The following is a 22,073-nucleotide window of genomic DNA, read 5'->3' on the forward strand; positions in this document are numbered from 1 at the left end:
TCTTTATAAATAATATTCGGCCAAATGATCTAAGATTCCTTATCATGATCTTAAAAAGGAATATGAAAACGAATTAACCCCACTTCTATAAATACAAATATTCTAGACACGTTTTTCGTGAAATTTGCATACCAACTTTATTATCGCCTTCAAAATGGCTCCTATCTCCAATACAAGCATTAACGCTTAATCCAATTTTCGATACCCTTGCTATAAGCCTAGGATGGAATGGTTTCAGAGCCTTCAGCAATTTTTTTTTTTGCGTTCTGCTCATTTTCGGAAGCCATTTGCTAAAAATCGCGCTAGTTTCGACGTCTTATACATGAATCCACGTCGTGTCACCTGTAATGATGAGTTTGATGAATCTACGCTTCTTGGTTACGTTGTCAAGCTTTTTTTTTTTGCGATCTCTACTCAAAGTCGTTTATGCAAAAGATTCAGGTCTGTTGGTACGAGCCTCGCATTGACCAGCTTTTCCAATACATTAACCAAAATGTGTTAAGTAGATCCCTAACAGATGTTGAGATCCTCTGCAATCTCTCTGATGCCAACACAACGATTTTTCAGCATTGTTTCTCATACTTTTTTGAAGGTATCGTCATTAACAAATGTGGATGGGCGGACGTCTCGCATGAGACAAATCATTTCACGACCTTCTCTGAGTGCTTTGTACCACTGAAGTACTTATGTGACCAGTTTCAACCATTCCGTAACCGTAATTCGATTGGAAACACAAAATTTTAAGCAAACTCGTTGTTCAACTTTTTTTTGAAATGGAGAAAATCGTCAAACAGCTGCCAAACAAACACATATTGACATATAAAGATCAAACTTTACACGAACATAAAAATGCTAAAAAAGTTCGGGTCAAATTTAATCAAATGTCCTATCATGTTCTGTACAGTTTTTATGTTTAGAGTGAGATCACTCTTTAAGGGCTCTCGAGCTTAAAAGTAAAAAAAAACTTCACAAATGATGGTATTATGCCTTGAGCATTGTCAGAATCTATACTTGTAGTTTTAGGAGGTTTTGAAACGCTACCTTTAGAAATTGACTGTAACTTGTTAAAGCTTCTTAAGATTTCACTATGTTCAGCTGTTTGTATGCAGATTTTTCATCTTCGAAAGTTTCTACTTTGCCAAATCTTTATTCAAGTCATACCTTCCTCAATTATGACGTTTCAAGCTTAAAGGTCGTCCCGGATCTAGTGCGCATTTAATCGGAATTTCTCAGAGAAATTTTTGAATTTCTTCTGCTTAACAGCTGGTATTTAGAGGCTATTAATCTTTTTCGCAGCGAATTATTTTTAATTTTATTACTCAGAAATTGTCACACTTCATAATAATGCCCGCTATCAGCACAAGAGTACAACAATACTTTTATTTCGTGCGTGTTTGTTTTTTTGCTTTCATTTTTCATGCGTGAATGAATTGTTGTTGCTGTTCTTTCTTGTTATTAATTTTTATTATCTTCCTCATAACAATTCGCGTAAATTAATATTTTATAGAAAGTACATGAGCTTGTACTTCTTGGTTGAGTGCCTCCGCATATTTTTACATGGATAATTTTACAATTATATTTTCTTTTTTAAATTTTTTAGTTTTTTTCAACTGCGTTGTCAGCCTTATGTTGCAAAGTATGCGAATGTTGCTAATGTGTTACAACAGTGTTGAGTGAAAGTCCGGTTTGTGATACGGAAAATCTATTTACCATTTTGGAATTGTTTCAACTTCATCGACTGGCTTCTGGTAATCAATCTCGTTATTAAAGTTACGAAATGACAAATGTGTTTGGCTTACTTCAGCATCAGTTTCAACGTCAACCCATAGTAATGTTTATTTCTTTTTTTTTTTTCTTTCCTTTTACTTGGAAATTCCATCGTATGACAGCATTAAGTAGTTCTGTTGCCTATCGATTTGCTTTGAAATCAGTGCATCTCTCGTGGTTAGTCTAAATGTCGTTTGCTTTATTTGTTATCTATATGCTTTCTATGAGTAGTCATCGCACTTTTTGATTTCATTCTAAAATACTTGGAGTACCAGGTCGCCGAGCCTAGCCCTGGCTATTGCTTCTCTGCTCACATACCTTCGATGGAGGCATGTGAGAGAGAGAGAGACTTGCTGGAGGAGAAGGGAGGTGAGTTGGTTTACGGAGGAATCATTGGTGGAGGAATACATTGTGGGAAATATCTATCTAACCTTATATAACCTAACCTAGGATGTTTCGAAACAACTCGAACTACTGCAATTCCAACAAGCTTTGAAATTCCGTAGCTCCGTTAGCACTAACATTTCGCGGAACAAGTATTCAAACTCAATGTTCATCACAAATTTACTTGCTTCTCTACTTTCGCTTGAGTTAAATGGAATATTATCATTTTTCCAGACGTTGGCAACCCTATTTCCTTAAAAAACTTTCGGAATCTTTACTTTTTGTCTTGAATACAGAAAGCAACTGACTGTTGACTACTCCAATTTTTCTTTTCTAATTCAATATTTACAATGTCATTTCACTCTTCTGCTTTCTTGGAATTAAAGCACAAAAAAAAATCTGTAATTCAAAACAATTTCGGTTCAAAATTACAAGATACAACTTTTCGAAACGCCATCGATGCAACCAAACAGTGAATTTAACGTTAGTTAAGGGTGCCATAATTATATAGTAACAAATAAATACAATATTATCTTTTGAGAAAATCTCAGGAAGCAAGTCCCTTTATTTCCAAACATGTTACGTCCCTGCAATTTTCCCAAACCCGAAGAATGGCAAACATTAAGCGAACAACATCCATGGCTGAAACAACTAGAGCGGTGTAGAAAAAAGCTGAAAGGCGGTGGTGTGCTACGAGAGTTCGCGCGTATACCCGGTTTCTCGGAGCGCACAATCCGCTCAGTGCTTTTCGAGGAGAAATTCGATACAAACAAAGGTAAAAGCAAATGTTGCGACTCATGGAACACTCGTGATACCGGTCTGCATGTGCCTTTCAGTAATAACATGGTAGATAGGCCATCAATGACGGAAGAAGAATTGCTCTTACAAAGATTAATGAAAAAGATGGGTTTCTTGAGCGATGACGAGACAGTGGAATCTGAAAGAGATATGCTTCGCAAATGGCTACAGGAACTCAACAATTTCTATAATCTACGTAATAATAATGTTTTAAAGCGTAAAAAATTTGATGCTTCTAAAAGATACCAACTAAACTATCTGGATTATTCACTGTTTAAATATCCTGGCGTCGATACGGATAGTGAATTTGAAGAGGACGACGAGGAGGCAAGAAAAAGAAAGCGTCGCCAACGTAAGCCAATTAAAGAATTACCGGACGATGCGCGCGCCGATCTGCATCATATGCGTTTTCGTTTGCGGAGCTTGACGAAAAAACGCAAAGCTACAGTTGAAGCTTTACTTTTCTACCAGCCATTCGTAAAACATAATACTGGCATATGGAAAAGTTTTAATCCAGATCTAGGCTCAGTTGGCTTGAGAGCCAAGTTATATGAACTTGGTTGCGATCCGAAATTCACTGATTGGGACTTGAAGGCGATGGATTACATAATACGTGGCGATCCGATACCAACACATCTCTACGATATTGATTTAGTTAGAGCGCTACGTAATGACTTGGCAAAATTGTTGGTGCGAAAGCCAAAACCTGTCTATGACTTCTTTGGTTTTGAAATTAAAAAGAAGCATCGTCGTTACTATTAAAGCAAATTGTGTCCAAATATGAATATGAAACGCTCAATTTGTGATTGTTTGGTGATGCTGAGATTCGAAATTTCTTATGAAATTGAAAAAAAGAAATGAAAATAAATTAAATAATAATTAAGCTGTATTTTTAAGAATAAGTATGTAAACTTCGAAGGAAGGGAGTGTTGGGGAATAGAGATTATAAGCGATTTTTTCACAAAACTCTTTTGTGTATATAACCTAAACATAAAGGGGTCGTTTACTTTCAACTTTTTTTTTTTGCATGGATGAAGCTAGACTAAGAGAATTAAGAACACAATGAATGACTCATGATAAAATGTCTTTCAACGTTATGCACTTCTGTCCACCTAGTGATTACAATCTTTTTCAATTTTCGAGATACCATGTAGATTTTCAAGTTGAGTTGAGTTGAGTTGAGTTAAGTTGAGCTGAGTTTAGTTGAGTTCAGCTCAGTTTAATTGAATTAAATTTACTTGAATATAATAAAATTGTTTTAATTCATTCAATTAATTAAATAACATTGATTGCGCTGAATTTAATTGAACTAACTTGAATTGAAATTAATTAAATTAAATTAAAATACAATAATTTTTAAATTGAATTGTAATAGTTTGAATAAAATATCATTATTTAATTTAAAGTGAACTGAAATAAATTAATTCAAACTAAGTGAAATGTACTGTAAAATTTTATTATCAGATTACTATAGATTAAATCTAATTTAAGTCAACTAAGTAGAGTGTAGATTTAAGCAAAAAAAATCCCAAAGTTAATTTAGGTAACTTCGACTTTTTCGATTTTTCAATTCAGTTTATTTTAGATTAAATAAAAATTAATCAACTGAACGGTATTAAGATTATTTAAGCAAAAAATACGCAAAGTCAATTCAGATGGCTTTTTCCCGACTTTTCGATTCAGATTTTTATTATTTGGATTGAATAAAAATTAAGTCAATTAAGATAATTTTAGCAAAAGTAAAACTTGAAGTCAATTTATGTCACTTTCGATTTTTCGAATTAGATTATTTTAGCTTAACTAAACTCAACTTAATTAAAGTCAACTAAGTCCAGTTAAGATTACTTAAGCAAAGAAACCGCAAAGCCAATTCAATTGACTTTTTTCCGATTTTTCGATTCAGTTAATTATTTAGGATTAAATATGGAATAAAATGGAATTGAAATTATTTAAGCAAAGAGAAATCACAGTCAATTTAAATGACTTTTTCGATTTTTCGAAACAGATTATTTTAGAATAAATAAAAATGAAGTCAAATAAGTGGAATTAAGATTATTTAAGCAAATAGATTAATTAAGATTAAGTAAACATCAATTCAACTAAGTGGAATAAGAATTTTTGAAGCAAATAAAATACAAAGTTACCTCAACTAAATTTAGTGCTAATAATAATAAATAAATAAAAGAGACTAGATTCTGAAAATCAACAAATTTCCAGAAAACGTAATTTCTTCATGTTCTCACATATGGTACTCTGCCACGGCATTCTGTTACCTAATCGTTTATGTTGTCTAACAAATTGTAACGGATTCACTCAATTGAAGCAGAATGCATTCCACATACTTTTTTTTTCTGTTATTGTTGCTTTTACTGTGTTTTTGTTAATGTTTTTTGCTGGCAGTAATCGTCACGCCAATAGCTTCAATTTCAATTTCGAATGCAGAGTGAAATTAAGCACCTATTAGAGAGCTTCGCATATTGACACCCAAGCAACACGCGCACACACATACAGATGCAATAATATATATATACATATACATAGAAATGCTGATAATTTAGAAAGATAAAAATAACGGCGAGTTTTCTATTAAAACAGCTCAAATTACAAACAATAACCGACCGAGTTAATGTCCGCCCTCTCCCTCCCTGTTGGTCTCTCTTGGCTAGACTCGCCCATCAAACAGCTGGTCATCCATATTGATCGCCCCTGCTGTGCGCTTTTGAGGCCTACAATTACTCTAAGCGTTGACAATAATTTTTTCTACGTTTGTTGTTGTTGTTGTTGATGCCACACAGATACAACGCGGCAGTTAATGTTGCCTCAAGTGGTTATATGAGGGCGACCACATCACAGCTGCTGCGCTTGGAAACGCCACAACTGCGTTCGGCACATATAGTATTGATATACAGAGGAAGTGGAGAATTGAGTATTTTATTGCTTTAATATTTCTTTTCATGTTTTTATCATTCTTTTTTTTTCGCAAATTGTTGAGCATTTTTTTTCATAACAATCGTCTAGTTGTTGCTTAACCGCAATTTACTTGAAATTCGCTTGGTAACGGACAGCGTACGTAATTTTTTTTGTAGCTATTGTTGTTGTTGTTTCCAGAATATTGCATAAATTCACTTGGAATTATGAAAATATAAATAAATATGTGCATAAATGTATGTGTGTGCTCAATATTTTCACGCAACTGTGTTAGATATCTTTATTGGTGTCAATTTCACTGCAACAAATTGTGAATAAATTGCAACTACATACATACGTATTACATAGTTTCCGTTATGTAAATGCTGTTAAATGATTATTATTAATTTAATATTTTTATTAGTTGTACAAATAGTAAAATTAAAAAAATAAATGTATGCAAAAATATATTTATTAGTCCTTTTCCGCTCTATTAAAGCCAAAAAGAGTGAGAAGGTTGCCACTTGGTTAAAATTTTTAAACCAAAAATTTAATAGATTAGTAAAAAAGCGCTAAAAAATGGTTTAATTAAAAAGCATGTCGTTGAGAGTATTTTTTTAAGTTACGTAAGTAAGGGTTGCCACCCATTTACAAATCAATAATTTTTTTCGCGTGGCAAAAAGGCACTGGTAACTTAAAGCAAATAAAAATCATGTAGTTGGAAGTTTTTTTCAAAAGGTTGCCACCTGCTCATAAACACTTTTTTTAAGATAAACAAACTAACTTTAGAAACTCAAGGGCATTAAAAATAAATAATAAAACATAAGCATTTTTCAAAAGAGTTGCCACCTGTTCCAAAATGTATTTTGATTAGAAATGTAGGTGATTAGATAAAAATTTTCTAATAAAAGAAATAAAGTTTTTAAAAATTAAAAGTATATTAAAAAGGGTTATGATGATGACGCATTCAAAAGCCTTTGTTGAAAGGTTACCAGCTGTGTATAATAAATTTTTGTTATGTAAATGTGAGAATACTAAAGTATTGGTTGGTATCAATTTAGAGAGAGGAATGAAAAACATATAACGAAAGCTTTTTTAAAAGCGTTGCCAACTATTAAAAACTTATTTAAATAAAATTGTTAGAAAAGTCAAAATTTTAAACATAAGTTTTATGAATTTTTTAAAAACTTGTTATAAATTTAAGAGATGTGCAAAAATATTGCAGCCAAAAAAATTTTAAAGGGTTACCAACAATTTTTTATTATAATTTGTTATGTAAATACGATAGTACGACCATATTGGCAGCAAAATAGAGAGGACTCATTCGGTTTGCAGTTACAACTGTAATCTAGTGGGGTTGCCACGTGTTTACAATACATGGAAGTATTTTTGCTAAATATTAGCGTTTTGTACAGCTTTCCGAAAAGTTTTCAAAAAGTCTTAAAGTTAGACGTATTTTAAAAGAGTAAATGTCACAATTCTCTAACAATTGTTTCAATGCCTTATAAACTGTTTTCTAACATATGTATGTATATATATAAATTTTTTTTAAATTTTTTCTGCGTTATACATATTGTAATACACGAACACTTGTACATGTGATTTACATAAATAATATGCGTGTTTAATTGCTTACATTTGTGATTGTCGGTTGCTTGTTTATCAACTGAATTAAACATGTGTGACTGACATTGCTTTCAATGTCTGTTAATGTCTAGTTTTAGTTGCATTCTACCGCCCACTTTGTTCCTAAGATTTTATGTTAATTAGTAATTACAAGGAATTAGTGGCATTTCCTTGGAAATTGCTGAATTTATTTGGAAAAAGCTCCCCTGACAGTAATTCTACCTTTTCGGTTGTTGTTGGTTCGACTAAATTTTATTTCACCACTAGCAATGTGGTAAATATCATTTCATTTTGTTAGAGAAAAATGTCTCCAAAATCACGAACATTAGTTATAAGTGAAATGTGAGTGAGTAAATACAGTATACTGGTGCTAAAAATTAGTTTTTTATGATATCTTAAAATGAGCTATATTTTGTCTCCCTCTTTCTATGTTTCTATCTCTTACTATCGCTTAGTTTCTCTTATTTCGCTCTACTACTAGGGAATGTTCTTTTACCTCTTTCTTCTATTCTTCATTTGACCTATTTTCTATGTTTTTCTCTCGCACTCTTACTCTCTATCTTTTTCTTTCTCTATCTCTCTCTTATTCCCTATCTCTATCAGTTTCACCCTTTTCTCCTCTCATTCTTCCTCTTTCTCTTTCAAATTCACTCTTTTCTCTTCTCTTTCTCTAGGAGCTTCTATTCTATTCTAAAGTAATTTTTTACACCTTCCCTTAATGTATACCAACTTCTCCTTCCTATATTAATAGGCATAAAAAATACTGTTATAATTTTTTTTTTTACATTATATTTATTTGTTATAGATTCTTTCAAAGTCTTCATTCTCAATTTACTAGTTATATGCAAGATTTTGTAAATTTTCTAGTTCAGACAAAGCCAATTTATCCTTTGTGGGTAGCATATTCTCTCCCCTCCCTCTCTCGCTCTCTTTCTTTCTTGCTATTACTCTTTATTTATTCCTCTTTGAATTTTTTGTATACCTCCTTCAACTCTATTCCTTTCTCTATCTCTCTTAACATTACTTTTTATAGCCTGAACAAGGTATATTAATTTTGCTACGAAGTTTGTAACACCCAGAAGGAAACGTCGGAGACCATATAAAGTATACGTCTGTCTGTCCGTCCGTCCGTCTGTCCGTCTGAATGTACGCGAACTAGTCCCTCAGTTTTTGAGATATCGATCTGAAATTTTGAACACTTCTTTTTCTCCCCAAGAAGCTGCTCATTTGTCGGAACGGCCGATATCGGACCACTATAGCATATAGCTGCCATACAAACTGAACAATCGGAATCAAGTGTTTGTATGGGAAACTCTTTCATTTGACGAGGTATCTTCACGAAATTTGGCACGGATTATTAGTTAAGGCAACAATCTAATCTCCGAAGAAATTGTATGGATCGGATGACTATAGCATATAGCTACTGAACGATCGGAGTAAAGTGCTTGCATGGAACATTTTTTATTTGACGAGGTATCTTCAGGAAATTAGGCACGAGTTATTGCTTAAGGCAACAAATTATTCTCCAAAGAAATTGGTCAGATCAGATCACTATATCATATAGCTGCCATACAAATTGAAAGTTCGGAATCAAGTTCTTGTAAGGGGCCTTTGTTTTTGTGAAGGGTATTATAGCTTCGGCGCAACCGAAGTTAACGTTTTTTCTTGTTTCATCTCCATTTTCCTATCCTTCCCTCTTATATCTTTTACTATATCTATCTATCTCTTCCTTTCTCTATCAATCTCACACTTCATTTCTCTCTTTTTCTAGTATCTTCTAAGGCTTCCCTTTTAATCTCTTAAAGTTGAACTAAATACTACTTGCATTTTTTACATTTTTTTATTTGATATGTTCTATTTCATAAGTCATATCCAAGATTTTGAGCCTTTGCCTGCAGCACTTCTATGGTCAATGATTTATCCCATCCGTTCCCACGATAATTCAGTCTACTTATCTCGAACAGATTCAGATTTACAGTCCACCAAGAACTCTCAACTCAGCAATAACCATCAACATTTTTTCTGAGATATGATGCCTAAATATTAGAGCCCCATTATGCAGAATTTGTAAGCCTATTATAATTGATTGTAAAAAAACTTTTCGTAGTGTAACTCTGTGCTCAGCCTAACACCCATTTGTCGTCTTAAAGGCGAAAAAAATTCATGTAATACAGTTATCGCTATGTACTTTAAAAAAAAGCACATCGCTCATTATCCGAATTTTATACTTCACTGAAAATAAATGTTCTTTCTTGTCAAAGAATGAAGTGAAAAAATTAAAAAAATACAAACAAAAAACAAAATATTCGGCTTGCAATTTATTATATATTTATTTTTGATTTTGTCTAATCAAAGTATATAAAATTTAATTTGCGTTAATTTTTTGTTTTAAATTTTTTGTGGCGGTCTCCAAGTCAGACCATGCATACGCGAAATTTTTACGGCGTCGATATTGAAGAGGATCTTGGCATACCGTTGTCATATGATGCGGCCTGGAAGATCTTCAATCGTTGGCCGCGTGAAGTGCGCGTACAACACCAACGATTGGGTCAGCGAACCACACCTTCGAAGCACGTTTGGTGCTTTTGTCAGGAAAAAAATTGTACAACGCGTTGTCCGTTCTTCGGCTTCTATAATAAGAAAGACGGGCAAACTGAAAATAAGTTACAGAACATAATGTCGCACACGCAAAATGTGGGACGTAATCCACCAGAATATAAAGGATTGCTACGTAGTCTCAATAAATGGTACAACAGCCGATGTGCGGTTGGTTCGAGTCAAGTATTGGATTTGTCGAAATTGGAGCAATTAACGGTAAAATATAAATATCCTGTGTTTGCATTAAACAAACAGAATAGTTCGCGTAGATTTCGTAGACGTGATAGCAGATCGGTGTTTTCTCACGATACAAAGTACAAACCGCCCTCGATGACCAGCAAGAGTAAACAGCGTAGCAGAGCGAGCAAGGATTGCAGCTCTTCCGAACTGTATTACACAATTGAGAACCAATTGCGCAATCTCAGCGTGAGTCAGTCGCGTCTCAAACACATGAGCGCAAGTCTCTGTCGTTTGGCATATGCCAAAAAGCATGCCTCGAGGACGAAGTTGCAGCCGAAGATCTACAAACGCAAAGTCATGCGAAGATATCGCAGTGACATACCGATTGTCAGCAACAGTGAGAGCACCGGCAATACCAACACGAGTAAAACGTCGAACTTCTGTAGTAAAAGTAGCCGGAATAGTAAGTCCACGAAGAGCACCGATGTAAGTAAAGACAGTAAGACAATCGAGAGCAGCAAACCTAGCAAAGGCAAAAAGATGAGAAAGCGTACCAAATCTACTAGAAGAAAACAGGCGAGCAAAAATAGCAAACCAAGCAAAGGCAAGTTAAGTGAGAGTAGTAAAGCTACAGAGAGCACAAAAGTGAGCAAATGCAGCAAGCGTAGTAAGAGCAGCAAGTTGAGTAAGACCAGTAAGACAAGCAAGACGAGTAAAACTAGTGAGAGCAGTAAGACTAGCGAAAGCTACAAATCCATTACTCGCAGTAAAATTACTAGCACCAGCCAGATCAGTGAAAGCAGTCGGTGTAAAGACACTACTAAGAGCGGTTACAACAGCAAAAGTGGTGAAACTAGCAAGAGTGGTGTCGCCAACTTAAGTACCGGCATTAGCAAACGCATCAGAACCAGCAAGAGTACGGCGCCGAGTAAGAATAGCATCAGCAGCAAGTCTACGAATGTAACAACCGCTAAGGCGATCAGTCATCCCGTTGTTAAAAGTATACGCTTCAATCTTGCTAAAGGCAAGAGAGGCGCAACGCGCTCCGCTGGCGATGAAGAGCTGACTCCCAAGGGTAAAGCCACCGGCAGTATAATGAAGGAACAAGCCAAAGTTGCCAAGCCGCAGATACAACGTCTCGGCGGTGGTAATGAGTTATTGAATCGTAGCAATCGTAGGCACATCGTGGCTTGGAACAGCGGTGCCGGCGCCGCGAACCGTAAGCCAACAGCTGAGGTTGCGCCGAAACCCAACAGCAAGTTCGCAGCCAATCAAATAGCCGCCCCCACGTGTTGTCGAAATAATAAACGCTCTATCTTCATGGATGCTGGTGGCGGCGGTGATGCTGAGGCTCATAGGGGTCGACGCTGCAATATTACTCGGAAACCATCGGTGCGCATCTCCAAGCCGATACTATCCTTGTTTCACAAGAAGCGCACAATTTCCAAGCAAAGCATGACAATGCGCGGTCAAAAGTCAAGGTGTTTCTTCATTAAAGGCGGGCGTCGCAAGTAGTCAAACCAAAATTTGCCTAATGTGTTATTATTAAATGACTCCTTTTTCGTAAATTGCTTACACCAACCAACTTTGATGTGATTTTGTATATAGGTTTCTGAAATTTATTGTACAAAGTCACATCAACTTTGGTTGTTGTAATAGTATATATAGCTTTAGTTCAATTTAAATTTCTTGTACTGCTATGTATTCGGTTGTGGTCTTTAAATTATTGATTTCGAATATATTTCATGTTTATAAAGTAATGTGTTTCAATTAATCTCGATTATTCGCGAGTTCTATTCAGCTTCTATATAGAATAAATCTAAAGTCAAAGCTCGGTGAAGTCCTTACAAACTCGCTCATATATCCGCAATTGTTTGCCGTATCAACTTCAAATTTTCGGGGAATATTCTTGAAAAACTTGAAATGCATATTTAAATTAAGTTGACGAAAAATTATCCTAGAGATTATATGGAAAATTTGTAAGAGTTGCCACAATAATTTTTATTATTAGTTATTTCAATAAAATTTCAGCATAAATTGCCACAATAATTATTATTAGTTATTTTATATACATATATATATATATATGAATAGATACATTTTTTGAGATGACACTGCCAAATAAGGCCCAGAACATCTCAAACAAGTATTCAGGGTTGCCATCTAATTTTTATTATTATCTCAATAAAATTTCAGGATACATTTTTAGGGAAGAGATTAATAGTTATGTATAAGTCCCAGTACATCCCATAAAAGTAGTCAGGGTTGCCACTTAATTTGTTATATTTGTAAATAAAATTCCAAACATAAATTTTGGAGAAGATTCAAACAATTATGTAAAAGTCGCTTAACCTTAAACCTAAAACCTGGGACCAAAATATTATTATAATATTTCAAAATGACCAATGACCAAAATAACGGTTGTCACCTGTAATTTAAATTCGAATAAAAATATGCTTGAGTCAATTACAGATTTATTGACTTTCCAGGTGGGAAACAGAATATTCCAGAAAAGCAGTAGTAGTAAGGTTGCCACCTAATTGCCATTATAGGTAAATATAAAATTCCAACTCTTTTTTAAGGGAGAAGTCTGCTCTCTTATCTGAAAGTCGCTATATCTATACTGGTATAAAAATACTACTAATATATGTAACATTAAAGTATCGTAAAGGTATAACCTGTAATGCCACCTATAACTTAAATACGAATAAAAATATAAATCTTTTTCATAAATTATAATGAAATAATTCAAATTATGCATATTATGAAGGACTTTTAGTGTAATTAATGTAAAGCTTATGAAGAGTTGCCATATATTTATATGAAGAATAGTAGTTGCTAAGTTAAATATCAATATATTAAAAGGTACTCATTGTGCTCTGTAGATAAAAACAAGCATTTTTCATATGGTTGCCATTTAGAGTATATATATGAAGAAAGATTTATCATTTTCTTCTGAGTCTCTGGTTGCCAGAAATTAATTAATATATACTTGTATGCGAATTTTAAAAATCACTTTAAAAAAGACCTAAAATATTTTTAAAGACCTAAATTATATTCAATGGCCATTCGACGGATAATTTGGTATACATTTTTGTTTATAATTTTTATCGAAAGTTTATAAAATAAAGCCAAAAATTTTATGAACTACAAACAGCAAAAATATATATATTTTCACATTCTATAGATTTTGCTCATAGTTGCCAACTAAATAAAATATAAATAACCAACATCATAACAATAACTGCTAAAATCTACCAATTATAAAAGAGAAATTATTTTTAATCATATAATTTTTGCCTTAAACTTTCTAATCAGTTCGGTTAATCAAAAAATTTAACTACTTAATTTTCTAAATTCTAATTCTTGTTTTAAAAATTAAAAAAGAAAAAATTGGTTTTTTATTTAAATATTTACAAAATGTGGTGCTGCTTATATCCACGCAACTTCGATTGCTGTCCGGTGGACCCGCATGCGTGGAAGCGTGACACTAAAGTGTGTGCACATGCGCCACCGCTTGCAGATGCGGTAGGTCAAAAAACCAACTCATGTGCCATCTGTAACATACATGGTTGCAATAACCACATGCTCCAACGTATTTTACTTCAGAATACTGATTGTCACATAAGCAACGATTCCACACAGAATATTTGGAATGAAAGCGTGCATGTGCCGTTATGTGAAAATTGGGAAAAGTACAATTTTAGGGCAAGCTCGAATATGAAACGTCGCAACGCTATACATTCGCTGCAACCATTGATGACGACAACCAAAACTGATCGCGAATTAATAAAACAGCTGCTCAAATCACACCCCGCCGGTTACAAATATGCTTGCAAATGCGACCGCACAATGACGGAAAATTGTGAATGTAAGAGGAAAAGCTGGGAAATGCACAGTTCGAATTATAACGGGATTTACAAGCGTGGGACCTATTAGAGGAAAGGGCGACAATGCCTGAAAACCATCGAATCATAAAAAAAAACAACATAAATAATTTACTTAAAAACAAAACTATTATACTCTGTAGCAACATGTTGCGAGAGTATAAAAATCAAATCTAACATATAAGACTAAGGCATTGTACAACGCAAGAAACGGCAACAAACCATTTTTTATGGGTTCACCTATCAGATATGTTTGCGTTGTTTGTACCACAACTTCAATTTTTTTTTTGCCACTTATTGATAAATACAATACTTTTTACTAATTTCGAACAACCTGGCAACCCTTTTTTTTGAATAAAAGGCACAACTAAACTCATGCTAGCTGTAAAAAATTATGATTGAAAATATTTAATTGATTGGTGACAAATTTTTTCTTAATTAAATTTTTAAAGTGGCAACCCAGTTGGTTAAAATAAATTTAAGATTCTCTAAAATTCTCTTAAATTTTTAATTGGGGTCTGTAATATTGTATATTCTTTAGTGTTAAGCACTATTTTTCCAAACTTGCAACTTGGTAACTCTATATATTTTTTAATTTTCTTTAATGTCCAAAAATACTTAAATATTCATTTTTCATGAAAACTTTTCTGTGAAATATTTGAAAATTCTTTCTTTTATAATTTTGTGGTTTTCTTGAATAATTTATTACGTGGCAACCCTTTCTCCATTTAAGCTTCTCTAACATTGTCATAAGTTTTCAAAGTTGCTGCCTATATAATATTTTTCACGCTTTAGCACTGTTTTTTAAATTTTACCACTTGGCAACTCTATATTTTTTTAAATTTTCTTTAATGTGTAAAAATACTTAAGCATTTCTATTTTAAAAAAACTTCTGTTTGAAATATTCGAAAAACTTTGCTTAACCAATTTTGAGGTTTTCCAAATTTTATTATCACTTGGCAACGCTTTTCTGCGTTTTTATTCCTCCTTGTGGAAATTCCAAATTTACATAATTGTTTTTTGAAGTCTTTACTCAATTTTTTATTGTAAAATTTTTGTAACTTGAAATATTCCAAATTTTTTCTTGTCTCTTTCTGTGTTGTGTATTTTCTTTCAATGCATTATAACAAAAGAAACTCGTAAAGATTAAAAAAAAAATTGGAAAACTCGAAATGTGCAATTCGTATTATAACTGTGCAAATTGTCGTTGCATCTCTTTCGCAAATAAAAAATGTCAGTCGTCCTGTCGCCTCAATGATTGCCACAGATTAGTGCATTTACTACATCACTGGTATGATACCCCCAAAATGCCGAAGAAATGTACGTGTTGCGAACAGATCAAGTGCAAAAAGAATAATCTCCTGCATCAGTTGTGTCTCGTGCCCGGTTTGCGTGGTGAAACGATGATGCAAGTATTATGCATGCCAACAATACCGTTATGTGTCTGTCCACCCTTAAAGTCCACAACGATTGTACCAAGAACCGAAGCGTGTGAAGAAATTATCGAACGTATAAGTATACTGAAAGATGAGAGCAATGCTGCCGGCCGTTTATTGTGCGAACTCAACGAGAGCACAGTGCGACCACGCAAATGTGAGGGCGTAGCACAAAAACGTCAAATGAATACATTCCTTAAGGGATTGAATAGTTGGTATGCCAAACAAATGAAGAGTACAACACGTTTACGCACGACACGTGACACAGGCATGCCATATGTCGATACAAAGCCACGCAAGCGCAAGGACAACCGCAAGCAAAAGCGTATTTCGGCGGAACGCAATAGCTATTATTGGACATCGGATTTTAATTTTACATTCGAAGACGAATCACCAATCGATTCGATTTTAACGGTAACATCGGACACGCGTTTAACGATTATAACGACCAAACCCGATGTCGAAGTTGTGGACGAAACTATTGCCATGGAGGATATAACGAACTTGCTGAAGCAAATACAAGCTAAACCCGGTCGGCCGATACTCTTTCATTCACCCTTCAATAGAGATGTAGTGTGGACTTGGCGTAATTACGATCCCTTAAACGATTTACCCAAAACGTTAGCAAAGAAGCAAAAGAATATACCCCGCAAATCCGAGTACACACCATGGACCATGAATATTGTAAATGATCTGATTGAAGGTAAACCTGTGTCGGATAAACAATTCAAAACGAATACTGAGTTGCAAAGTGTAGTCAATGAATTGGCGCTTGCGATCAAGAAGGGCAAAGTGCGTCGTGTCAAACACAAAAGTAAACTTTAGTTGAACACCCTAAACTTCGTTAGTTAGGGTTGACCTAAAAATTAACTTTTTTTGCAAATATGTGGACCACTCATAAATACTAATAAGTTGTACAAGTAGTTGAGGTTTTGAGTGTAAATTGATGCTTTGGTTATAATGCGAATTGTATATTTAGAAAAAATAGTTTCCGCTTAATTCAATTTGGTAGCATTTTCTGTAAATCTTCAATGTAAATAAATCAAGTTGTATTACGTGATTGCAATGTATTTTATATAAGTTGCAAAGGCAACAAATTTTGGAAAATGTCTGTGAAAATACTGAGACTGTCTCTTCTCTGTAACCAATGAATTCTTAGAGGGCTTTGAGGGAAACTTTCTTTCTATTACTTTTTGAGCATCTTGGACAATATAACCGTAATTTCGAAAATAATGATTGCCGTTAAACGCGCATTTTTTCCTTTGCAAATAACACCAGAAAGTGTCACATACAAGTACATTTTAATATTTTTGTTGCAGAAACTGAATAGTTTGGTTCGCAGTAAAGCTAGATCTTGTTAATCTCGTTGTCACTAGTCACCATCCTCAGAGTCACCGCTACGGGATTCTTGAAAAGTCTTCAGCTTGAAGTTCCGATCTTAGTGTATTTAGTGTTCACCAGAACACTCTTTACCTTTCTGAGTTGTCAGAGGACAGCAGCTTTGAAGAGTACTCCTACAGATAGAGCTTACGAACCGCGCCCGCGGATTAGTTTGAAGCTCTGAAAACACTCATTTATGTCAATTTATATAAGGTTTTACTTTATTTATTTTCATATATTTCCTCACTATTTTGCTTTCTGAAGTTTACAAATCACTTACAGAAATTATATTTTCATTTTAAATGTCGAAACTGCTAAATTAAGTAAACATTTTTCGGAAAACAAAACAAAATTGCAAGTAAGAGATATCGTTAAACAAAATGTTTAATGCGTATAATATCTACAGTTACGAGCAAGATTATCAAACATATCCCATTTGCAACAACAATAATCCCGATGATTGGCAATTCAATAAACGTTACCTAAACCAAAATTCCGATGAACGTTTGCCCGAAAACCAAGTACTCCATCCGTGCGCCGGCCCAGAGCCACCAGCAACGCCCTCAACTAAAACGCTGAAGCAAGCCATCGCCTCGTTAAATGTGATGTACAGCGCTGCCAATGAGGAGATTCCGCTACAAAATTACACGGCCGAAAGTGATATTTATATAAATGATTCGCTAATGAACGCCAATATGAAGAGGAAAAGATTTCGGAAGGTCACAATGCCACGTCGATTAGCTGATCCGAAAAAGCTGGAAATGAATACTTGGTTGAAGCATATGGATGAATGGTATACGGCGGAGATGCGTAAGGATTGTCCCCAATTGATGCTGAATCACAGGAAGGATAGGAAAGTGCGTATTGCGCAATTACAGCGTTGCTAGACTGATGAAAAATGCAGCGATTAACTTGAGTTCAGCTTTAGCTATCACACCACCGCGCATAACAGAACTTGTGAATATCATTTCCGGTAAAAATTATAATTTGCGAATCGAAAATAAATAATGGTCCAGGAACACTATTTTGCTGGTCTAAGAGACCTATATGATTAAAAAATATTTCAATTGGTTTCAATAAATTTGATTTTTTTACGGACGCTGTAAGGTTACTTTATTAAAATCCCATGATAACGATCGTATGAGATGTTCGCTTTTTATCGTAGTAGTTCTAAAAACTATGCTGCATGCCATCCGGAATCAGGGACCGGTTAGATCCTGCTCTAATAGGTTTTACCTGACTACAAATAATACAAAGAAAACTATAGCCTGTGAAAAAGTTAGTAGTAACATTCCAGAGTTGAAGTTCTTATCGATGAAATCTAAGATTACAGATAATGGTTGTAAAGTTTACTGTGCTGAACTATTTACAAAACATTTTGCCAGTAATATGTCTCCGTGTATTATATCTGAGGTTTAGGTAAGCTAGTGACCACATAATTGTACTTTCTATTATTTCCGAATTGTTTTGGATGAGCACGGTTCGGTATCGATTTTAAGAGCTGTTTTTCGTAATCTCGACGTCTTCACAGATCAGATTCGCTTTGATATTCTTCACTTTAAGTCCTTGTTTGCTTCTTTACTGATTTTGTACCTTTTATTGTGTTCTTACTAGCTCTCTATATAAAAGAAAGATTTTTACGATGAAATTTTTCACTTCCGAATTTTCTTGGGGGATTGATTTATACTGTCGACCGAAAGAACATTTTATGAACATTTCTACGTAAATTTAAAGTTTATCGTGGACGATACTTGAATATCTAATTATTACCGAAATTATTACCATACTCTTACTGTAAGATTATAGACTGTGGCTTATGCGGATATGAGCGTGCTTGGGATTTTTTTTTGTTTTTAATCCTACACTGCTAGATAATCAGTCGTATTTTGTTTATAAAACAGGAAGTCTAAGAATTTGCCTTCAAAGCTGAAGTCATAAAATTAAAAATAACAAATTTATAAATATTTCGGTTTTCCAAAACAATAAGTTGTGGCCGTTGCCAAGAAGTAATGGACAATCCACATTGTAACGAACCAAATTCGTTCGAAAAACCACCAATTATGGAGGGACTCAAGTATGTGACAATGCTACCAGAGCAGTTTATGAATTGGTGTCTCAACGGCCTGGACAGAGCCAACGAAAGTTTACGCATGTTAGTCTCAACTAATTCAATAAAAGCGCCGTCCAAAGATATGGCGACAATTACCGAGCCACAGCTGCTTAGCGAAGCAACTTCAACAAAATTTGCTGCCAACAAAAGATCGCCTACAAACAACGCCAAAAGAAAACCCACAGAGAAGAAAATGGCCTGCAATTTAAACGAATTTTTTCCTTATCAACTGGATCGGTTGCGGCGCGTATTGTATGCGGATGACGATCACATGTTGCGTCAAGAGTTGGCCGAAGAGCATTACAACGCAAATTTCTTCAATCAAATCGATAACTTAGAGTTAAATCACAACACTATAAATGCGAAGTTGACGCAAGAAGCGCTTATACAGAATGTTCTGCACAAGGATCATGCTGTGCCAGCTCGTTCGGAGACTGAGTCAAACCACGTGCCACAAAGTTGCGAGAGCCGCTTCTGTCGGCTGCTAGGTGGTGGCGTTAACGATCGCAATTGCCGTTGCAACTGCTGCGGTAAAGTCTGTCGATCAAAACGCATTAACAGAACTTTCGTCGAGTATGACTGGACCAACTATGATTGGTGTAAGCCACTTAGAGCGGAGTTACAGCGACGCACGAAACATTTGAATCGGCTGAAGAGAGAATTGCAACTGCGAGCCATTCGTGTGCTGCCGAATGTCACACATTTTTAATACACACACGCATACATAGACAAACGCAAAATAAACTGTATGAAATGCTCAAAATTTTGATGGAGTGAAGGTGGTTTCGAGTTTCGTCCTTTTTCAGACTGAATTTGCGTTTTCGCTCCAACATAATTTTGTGAATTTGCCATATAACGGTTTAATGTGGTATGAAAAATCGATTTTTTGTGCTTTTTGTGTGGATTGTCGATTTGCTTTAAAAAAGATAAATTAACCTGCATTTTACTACATTTTGAAAAATTAAAAAAATCGTTCCACATAAATTTAAATATGACTTACTTGTTCTTTACATTTTTTGTTTTCTCTATATGGATTCTGGTCTAAAAACTTCTCATGTCGTGAAAAGTCAGCCAATTTTTTTGAATTGACTGATTCATTTACATATACTGCAGAGCATATCTGGAAAGAACGTTTGAAACCGTGTATGATCTAATCTAGTTGTCTCTAAAAGATATGCCATTTTTGAATCCGAAGTAAAATCCCTAAATCGATTTCTGAACATATAAAATCTTAATTATTTGTGTGAAATGTTTAAAGTCAGATTAAATTGGGGAAAATATGGTGGTTTTGGAAAATTTTATTTTTTATTTTAAGTCTAACAGGGATTACGTTATATTAGATGCCGAAGTTTCAGTTCCACTATCTACCAATGAAACATGAAGTTGGAAAACTTTGTCCCAGACCTGAATACAAAATTATCTCTTCATGGTCGTATTTCTATTCATACTTCAATAGAATGTAATTACGTAAGTGAAATTCCGCTACTTCAGCGTATCCTATGAAATCTGTTTATAACCTTGTTCGAGACTAGAGACATTGCTGAGAATTGGAATACCAAGCTGAAGAAGACATGATTTCCTGCATCTTCATCGAATTTAGATTTCTCAGCACTTAAGAAGGGTTTTTGTCAGAGACTACCTTAAGAAGCTCGTATTTTTATATTTGATTACAACTCCGAAAGTACCGCACATCGACTTTTCGATAAGAAAATAATTTTAAGTCAAAGAATTTTCCACCCTTCTCCCATTACATTTCTTCCATCTACGAAGTTTACAAACAAAAATTTTTTCAATAGAAAAACAAAAAAAAATTTAAATGTGCTGTCCCTACACAAACAACTGCAACAATAACTGCAGAACAGTTACATTGGATAGTGTGCCCTTTTATTGCGATGCGCAGGATTTGAACGAATGGAAACGTTTCATGATCGAAAAATTCTGGCCCGAAGACGGACCACGTTGTCACTGTTGTGGACGCATAAGATGCAAGAATCGTGGTTTATTGCATAAACTTTGCATGGTGCCAGGTATGACAGGACGCACCATGTATGACATACTCACGAAGTTGGATCCGAACTTCAGTGTGTGCCAATGTGGTGAAGCCTGGAATTCCTGGACCAAATTAACCATACCCTTCACCGACTTCCAAGAGAAATGGGGTGATCGCAATGCCGATGAAAGCAATGTGAACCAATTACCGTTAACTGACGTCAAAGAACATCATTCGTTAAGTGCGCTACCAAATGATCCCGATTGGTTAAAGAAATTCAGTAATTTTTATAAACAAGCTTGTTTCACGGGTTTCAACAGAGAATACACCTACGCAGGCCATAAGCCATATGATGATGAATATTTCTTAAATTATAACAAAAGTGAATATGAGTCATTGAGAAATGAATACGATAGACGTAATCGTTCTGAAAACGAAGGAGAACGTGAGCAACGTGGCAGCCGAAATCGTAGAAGACGTTCGAGAGGAAGTGGCGGCAGCCGTATGCGCGGTAGCAAACAACGCCGCAGCTCATCCATTCACTTGCGCCATCGTAAGCGGAGAGGCTCGAGTAATTCTAATGCAAATGCCAACAGACCCTCGATAGGACCACCTCTAAGTCATCACTTACTGCAGAATATACATCGCTTGCTAGATGCTGTACGTGAAAAGCGTAAAGAGATGCTCCAGATTCCATTCGCCGTGCTCTATCATAGACCAAGTGTTTATCAACAATTCTTGTCGCGTGAAGATTTGAGGGACATCGGCAAAACCCTCACCGAAATTGGTTATGACGCAAACGGCTTGGCGGAATTCCTAAATTTACTAAATGAGGCCACAGAACGTTATGATGAGTCGAATAGAATTAAGCCGGTAATTAGCCGGCCAATGCTGGAGAAATCGTCTTTCACCGCTAAGGATTTGGAAAGGATTGAGAAACATTTCGTCAGGGTCATTAAAAGAAACAACAATTTGTACATTTAATTGCTTCAAAATCTTTTGTGGCTGCG

At 34.9% G+C, this 22,073-nt stretch overlaps 2 protein-coding genes across 9 annotated transcripts in view; both read left to right on the plus strand.

The window, feature by feature from the left end:
* The window catches only part of LOC106615535 (EEIG family member 2), a 158,105-nt gene that overhangs the window by 42,053 nt on the left and 93,979 nt on the right, over window positions 1-22,073 (plus strand). The window lies entirely within an intron of this gene.
* Window positions 9,736-12,016, plus strand: LOC106615553 (micronuclear linker histone polyprotein). Its single transcript, XM_014231823.3, has one exon. It carries the CDS (start codon window positions 9,904-9,906, stop codon window positions 11,773-11,775), a length of 1,872 nt encoding a protein of 623 aa, XP_014087298.3. The 5' UTR covers window positions 9,736-9,903; the 3' UTR covers window positions 11,776-12,016.

Source organism: Bactrocera oleae, chromosome 3 (genome assembly GCF_042242935.1).
Source record: "Bactrocera oleae isolate idBacOlea1 chromosome 3, idBacOlea1, whole genome shotgun sequence".
NCBI lineage: Eukaryota > Metazoa > Arthropoda > Insecta > Diptera > Tephritidae > Bactrocera > Bactrocera oleae.